General features: G+C 43.6%; 1 protein-coding gene across 1 annotated transcript; it reads left to right on the top strand.

Annotated features, from left to right (window-relative positions):
• LOC137791363 (soluble guanylate cyclase 88E-like) lies at positions 1-7,458 on the top strand. The gene is made up of 19 exons (XM_068586247.1): positions 1-106; positions 230-431; positions 625-765; positions 1,201-1,340; positions 1,474-1,608; positions 1,948-2,071; positions 2,163-2,282; positions 2,404-2,488; positions 2,592-2,678; positions 3,422-3,539; positions 4,211-4,340; positions 4,491-4,637; positions 4,895-5,041; positions 5,131-5,287; positions 5,367-5,476; positions 5,569-5,658; positions 6,298-6,444; positions 6,553-6,687; positions 6,802-7,458. Exons 2-19 carry the CDS (start codon positions 312-314, stop codon positions 6,919-6,921), a joined length of 2,253 nt encoding a protein of 750 aa, XP_068442348.1. The 5' UTR covers positions 1-106; positions 230-311; the 3' UTR covers positions 6,922-7,458.
• Positions 7,459-7,518: the final 60 nt, after the last annotated feature.

Here is a 7,518-nt window from a genome sequence, read left to right as displayed (position 1 = left end):
CTCAAAGGCTTGTGTGATTACGGCACCTTTAAAACCGTTTGCCCTGTTGGCCTTCAGATGAAACCTTAACTGGCTAGCTCGCCTGAGGGAGTTCAAAACTCCACAGGTAGGGTTGATAGGCAACAATATTCAGTGGATGACTTTTTATAGCTTCACGCTGAAAGCTAAATGCATTGAGATTCAGCTACAGACGCAGTCTTCATTCTGAACTTGTCTTACTCGCTCGCAGGTGCCTTTGGGAGGGCTGTTGGAAGTCAAGCTGTTGGGGAGCCCGTCTTGCTCGGTTTTGAGCTCCAATCCAGAGAGACATAATGTACGGGCTGCTGTGTGAGAGTCTTCACGACTTCATCAAGGAGTCGTACGGAGATGATGTGTGGAAGCTGGTCAGAGAAAGAGCAGATGTCAGGTTACACTCTTTTGTCACCCACGAGGTACAGTTTCTGAGATGAATAATATCGTTCTGTGAGTGCACTGAATAGTAATATATGTGTGAGGGCCGTGCTGTCTCTGTGCATCTATGTCAATCTGTCTTCAGTTTTTGTCACACTGTCTGAGCTTTATAGTCCTGATGTCAAGAGGCATATTTTTTATATTAAAGGTCTATAAATATGTGTGTGTCTGCAGGTGTATAGTGAGAGTGTGATTCCTCGTATTGCAAAGGCTGCCAGTGGAGTGACAGGCACGCCCTACAACGAGCTGATGAACTCCTGGGGTGTCTACTTCCTGGGCTTTGTTGGGAAGTACGGTTACGACAGGATCCTCAAGGTGCAAAAAAAGATCTCAGACTCAAAACTGTCAGCGCGGTGTTGTCTTTTAGTAGATGTGTGAGAATATTATTAACTACCCACTGAGCTATCCTTAAAACTGTTATTTTACCAGTGAAAGGTTTTTCTTTGGGTCTCTTATAAAGTCTCTCATTGTGTCTTATTATTGAAGAAGAAATATGTAACTCATAGACAAATAAATCAAGAATCAAGAATAGTCAAAACCACAGCAGCAAAGGGCAAGATATCCTGATTTGCAGTCAATTGCATGGCTCAAGCCCTGAGAATGCTCATTCTTAATAGCGTTTTGTCCTTAAGCCAAAATGACCCTGATGGTAATACATTAGTGAAGTATGCCTTTAAAAGTACGATAATAAAAATGTTGAGCAACTTTCTAAGACAGGACCTGGCTGTCACCCTCTGTCTCTGCCGTCAGGTGCTGGGCCGCCATGTTCGTGACTTTGTCAATGGCCTTGATAATCTCCACGAGTACCTGCGCTTCAGCTACCCCAAGGTGCAGCCTCCAACCTTCTTCTGCCAGGAAGAGTCAGCCACTGGAGTCACCCTCCACTACAGGTTTGAGACCAGCAGGAGGGACATTGACAGAGTATCAGACATCAGGCCTACAGGGCAAACAGAGAGCGAGAGGGCTGTGTGATTCATTTATTTCAGACTGATATATTGAATTTTGTCTCTCTGTGACCGGCAGGAGTAAACGCAAAGGCTATCTGCACTACGCCATGGGTCAGCTGAGGCAGATGGGGAAGCAGTTCTACGACACCGACATCCATGTGGAGGTGCTGTCGGAGCAGATGGTCGGAGACTACTCCCATGTCACCATGAGGTACACACACACACACACACACAAAACATTTTACTCAGTGGTAGAAAGTAACTATATGTACATTTATTTAAACATATAAAAGTAAATGTTTGAGGTACTATACTTGAGTTTTCCATCTTATGCTACTTCATACTTTTCAGAAAACCAAACAGTTAACATAGTTAGTAAAACTAACTAACCACAGCCAAATGCTACTGTGCTGATGCATCAGTCCTATCAGCCTCACAATGAAAGTAATATCAATGTTGTGTTGGTACTTTAACTTAAGTAAAAGAACAGAATAGTTTATACTTCACTGTAAACTTTAGAAAACATATTGATCTGTGAGTGTTTGTGCAGGCTGAACTTTGACAACTCCGCCTATCGCTACATTATGAAGGAGGATGAGGAGGAGCAAGAAATTTTGCCCATCACCTCAGACTTCTTCTTTGAGGTCTTTCCCTTCAACATTGTCTTCAGACAGGTAATCCCTTTGAGTTACATCCCTCACCTCACCTATTTACATATGTAAAGTGTTGAATTAATAAAATCACTGCAATGGTTTAACTCTTTAGGACATGGTGGTGCATAATGTTGGCTCGGGCTTGTCCACTGTCTTCCCTGATCTGGATGGCAAGAAGATCAATGATGCCTTCTTGCTGGCTCGCCCCCTTGTGGAGTTATCCTGGAGCATGGTCAGACTCATTTTGCTTGTGCCTGTGTAACTACAGAATTCTCCATATAAGTCAAAATGCATCAGTTTTGAACAGCATGCTGATGAACGCTGATATCACTAACTTGAGCATCTATAAACAGATCATCTCCCACCCCAACAACCTGTTTGAGATCATGTCCAAGGAGCCTGTGAAAAGAGAGAGGAACCTTCACAACCGAGCCCAGAGTGAGAGCATGGCATGGATACATGGCATTGTTTGATGTCTTAATTCAGCTTAAATTGATTGCATTTATGTGAATATGAATGTTTATGGCTCTTTCCCCCACAGATTCAGACTATGAAAATGCTAATCGCTCTGCTGATGTAGATGTGGAGCTCATGGCTTTCCAGTCCATCATTGAAGATGATTGCAAAGGTCATGACCTTTCTGTTCTCAAAGAAAGACAAGACACTGAACTAGTCTTTATGATAGTGACTAAATAAAACCTCTTAAAGACACAGACACATTTAGAATACAACATAATTGGAGAATAGGCTTATTTGCCTTGTTGTTGTGAATTTGTGAGTTGATGAGACGTTTGATGCCATTTCAATATGAAGCTGTAGCTAGCAGCAGGTTAGCGAAACTTAGCATTATGTTGGGAAACAGCTAGTCTGGCTCTGTTCAAAGGCAACAAAGCTCCACTTTTAACATACTATACCTTGTTGTTGTTTTTTAGAAAAGAGAAAGGGAAAGAGAGACAGAGCTGAGACCCATTACTTTCTGAAGTCTTCTTTTCAGTGTGTGGGTGCCAGGCAACCAGATGACACTCCAGAAAGTCACTGTTTCCATCCAAGAAGTCGTCCAGCCCCAAACCCATTGAAAACCAGTCATTGTCAGGGTCACGTTTGCTGTTTCCCGTGTTGCCGGTCTCAAGGCTGAGCTTACACTAAACGGCTGCCGACTCCAGCTTCATACTGAACATACAGCTATAAAAGTGTTATTGATTTTCTCATCCCACTGTTAGCAAACAATCATATTTTTCAAATATTTGAACTATCTAGGTTGATCAATAATAAACTGTTAACACAGTGAAATCATTATCTGCAGCTGAAATTGAACCGAAACAGCTCTCTAAACGTTTGTCTTGTTGGTATTTCATCTCGCTCCTGTTTTAGACGGCAACAGCGCTAATGCGATGGAGAGCTGGGGCGATGGGAGCCGCTGCCTAAAACTAAAAGGACAAATGAGATACATGCCAGAGTGGGAGTCCATCATCTTCCTGGGAACCCCTGTGTAAGGCCCACACACACACACACACACACACATATCCATAGACACTGATATTTACTAAAACGCTGCCGTTGAAAAGTAAAACAGTCTAAAAAGCTGCAAGAGCTAAACTGAATTAGGAGGCTGGAAATAAAAGCCTGGGCAGTGAATCAAATCAGGGCCCATTCTAACAGCACTTACCATGCATGAAATGAGCTGCTAATTAGCTTGTAATCAGACAGTGCAGCTCTTGTGAGCCTAATGGAAACCCATTTGCAAGTGAGAGTGTTTTCCACCGAGTACATTACCAAAACATCCCCCTCCTCTTCTCAAACATTTTGTTTTGCAAGTAAATGCCTTCATGCTTGTATTCACAAAACTACTCAAATGTTAAATACCACATCACGCTGCTTACATTTTTTCATACTGTAGCAAACTAAACATATTATCTCACACAATCTTTGTCTTAGACTTTTATAAATACTGTTGTTGTTATTTCTACATCCATTGTTTTAGTACATGTTGTTATTATCATTGTTATAAATTGTCTTTTTTATATAATTGTCTCTCTATGTGTGTGTGTGTGTGTGTGTGTGTGTTTGTGTGGGTTTGTGCATGTGTGTGTGTGTGTGTGTGTGTGTGTGTGTGTGTGTGTGTGTGTGTGTGTGTGTGTGTGTGTTTGTGTGTGTGTCTAGAATGGAGAGTCTGAGTGCTATGTTCAGGACCGGCCTGTACATCAATGACCTGAGCATGCACGACTCCAGCAGAGACCTGGTGCTGGCGGGTACGCAGCAGTCAGAGGAGCTGAAGAGAGCTCTCATACAGGTTTATTCAATATGTGTGATCAGCTCACTTGTCCTCCTTCTTTCAGTCTTCCTTCAGCAGCTACAGATCACCCACCCCCCCGCAGACATGCTATGAAAGAAGTAGACACACACAGTTTTATTCTGTTTTATTTTTCTATTGTGAGCGCAGGAGCAAAAGAAGTCCAGCAAGCTGGAGGAGAGCATGAAGATGTTGGACTATGAGATGAAGAAGACTGATGACCTGCTGTACAGGATGATTCCCAAGCCAGTGGCCAAGAGGCTGCGCAAAGGAGAGCCAGCTGTGAACACTTGTGAGGTCAGGAGATTGTACCATATGTTTAAAACATAAAGCACTAAAAAAACAACAGAGCAACGTTTTCAGTCTTTCAACATTTGCAACTCTCTGAAACAGCAGTTTAACAGTCTGGCAAATGCACACATTCACCTTCTTGCAGAGAAATAAATGAGAAGATTGATACCACTCATGGTTTTGTGTGTGAGTGTGAGTGTGAGTGTGTGTGTGCAGTGTATCAACATGTATACTCATCAACACCCTTTTCTCTTCTCTCCCAGGTGTTCCCAGATGTGACCATTCTTTTCAGTGATGTCGTGGGATTTACGCGCATTTGCAGCCACATCACTCCAATGCAGGTGGTCTCCATGCTGAACACCATGTACACGCTGTTTGACACGCTCAGCGAGAAGCACCGCGTCTTCAAGGTCTGTGTGTGAATCTACCTTTGTCTGATATGGGCCTACTTTATCTAGAAGTGCTGCTGCATGGGAGCTGCTGTTCCTCTCTTTTCCAGGTTGAGACCATTGGAGATGCCTACATGGTGGTAGCCGGGACTCCGGAGAAGACAACGTTTCACGCTCACAACATCTGTGACATGGCCCTGGACATGGTGCGCTCCATAGATCACCTGAAAGACCCCTCCAATGGCAACCACATACAGATACGTGTTGGTGGGTAGAACACCTGAGGAGTTATTTGTGTCTACGTCAGTGTTTGACTGAGTAAAGTACCGTGCGGTTCTGGTTGCAGGGATCCACTCTGGGATGGTAGTGGCAGGTGTGGTGGGGCATAAGATGCCCCGATACGGTCTGCACGGTGACACAGTCCACACGGCATCAGCCATGGAGAGCAACGGAAAGGTGGGGAAGCTAAGTCTGCATGTTTGACGACTTAAGTTCGAGCTTTTTTGTGATTTTGTTGTAACTGCCTGGTTCTCATTTATCCCATTTAGGAGATGCACATTCAGCTCAGCAGCGCCACCTACGAGCACCTGAAAGGAAGTCACTTTATTTTTGAAAGGAGGGGCACCATTACCATCAAGGTTCGGATGTCAAACCTTTACCAAATCAACTGCACTCAACACATTGATTAGCTTCACTCTCCACGATGACATCATACAATTACTATGATTTGGTGTTCAATATATGACCAACGCACAGTGATGCTGTGGCTCAGAGCCGTCTGGATGGCTCCAATGAAAAGTAAATGCATGATATCTGCACATCAGTATACACAACCTATTTTAAACCAACCGTTGAGACCGTAATCTGCGAATATTCGTGGATCAGCAATCAGACATATTAAACATTCAAGAATCTTAAAACTATATAAAATGATTGGAATTCACAATGTTTTGACTCATGGCAAATCAGAACTTAATGTTCAGATGGTAATTGCAGCTTGCTGGTTGATTAACCAGTCGCTTTATCACTGGGTCTGACTTTGAGGCTGTACATTCAGTCCCAAAGGGTTTTAAGGCTGCTGATTACAGGCATCAATCTCAGGAAGGCAAGAGCAACTCCTTTTTCATCAGAGTGTTCTGATTATTGGAATCTGCCACCTGCCATTTTACTCCACTCAGTAACAGTAATCGTGCCTTTGAGCACATGCCTTTCAATATTCGTGCATATATGTCCAATCCTCATTCTTACTTTTAATTTTTCTCTTTGTCCATTTTCAGGGGAATGTTGAAATTGAGACCTACTGGCTGAAAGGAAAGAGGGACAAAGACGGGAACGCTCAAGCAGCGTGTCCTCAGTTTGAGACCCAGACCATCAGTAAGGTCAACTTATCGAGCCCTGAGGCCACAGGCGATAAGGAGGGACTGGTAATGAATCAACTGAGACGTCCTTGAATCGTTTACACTGTCATGTGCTTCATTGCAACCGTCAACATCATCATCATCATCTCTGATTCCTTGAGTTTTTGCCCCCAGGTTTCCCTACCGGTGGCAGGGCGAGACAAAGATGATGTGAAGTCTATTCGCTCTCATCGTCTCAAGATGAAGATTTCAGGCCACGGTCTGGATAAGTCGATGGATTGCCGGGTGGAGGAGATGTCTGGTAACAAGGTGAGTGGGAATTATTGGTACCAAGATTTATAGACTTTTTCTCCTGTTGTTTTGTTACTGCTGTGATTAAATTAACAGTATTGTCCCCAGTCACATTATAAGGATGCTTTGCAGGACGACCTCCGAGACACTCACCTGGAACTGGACTCCCCCGAGTCTGACGGCAGAGACTCCATCATCGACTCCCCTGACAGCTCCTGTGACTCCAAGAGTGCCACGTGCTCCGTGTCATGAGCCAAACAGACGCGAGCTGATGCTATAGCCACTGGTTCATTTGTAAAAGTTTTTGGAACATAATGCCAGATAGGAATGCCATTTTTTGCTGATATTTTGGCTTCCTTGTGGTGATGCCATGACAATCTGTAACGACGTAGTGTTTGTACATGGCTTAGTCTGTAATGCTTGAAATTTCTAGTAGCCTTGCGTGGTGTTAAGTTGCATTCCAAAATCATCAGTGTTTGTTGAGCTCTGACTCAGAAATAGATCTCAGCTATCATTGCTAGCGAATGTTTTAATACCAAGAAGTGGTCACTGCCACCATGGTCCAGCTCTGTAATTTCCTGTTGGTGCTGCTGCATCTTGTTGATTTGACGTCTTATTTCATCCTCGGAAGAAATCCCTCTGAATCCCTCCTCAGTCCCCCTCCTTCCTCCTGCACGTCTGAATTCATTGTTCTCTATCAGTCTCATCAAATACACAGCTGGCAAAATGTAAACGCTTGTCAGCTCAGTGAAAATAAAGTGAGCAGACTGCTCAGCCGTGTGTGGATCAGTTTGTTTTTCTCTTGTCAATCAAAGACACTGGCAGTCAGACTCACATTTACACTTATAT

The sequence above is a fragment of the Clinocottus analis genome, unplaced genomic scaffold, assembly GCF_023055335.1.
Source record: "Clinocottus analis isolate CAN_PGR_092001 unplaced genomic scaffold, fCliAna1.0.p SCAF_10, whole genome shotgun sequence".
Taxonomy (NCBI): domain Eukaryota; kingdom Metazoa; phylum Chordata; class Actinopteri; order Perciformes; family Cottidae; genus Clinocottus; species Clinocottus analis.
Note: the sequence above shows the minus strand (reverse complement) of the source record. Positions and strands in the feature narration are given on the sequence as shown.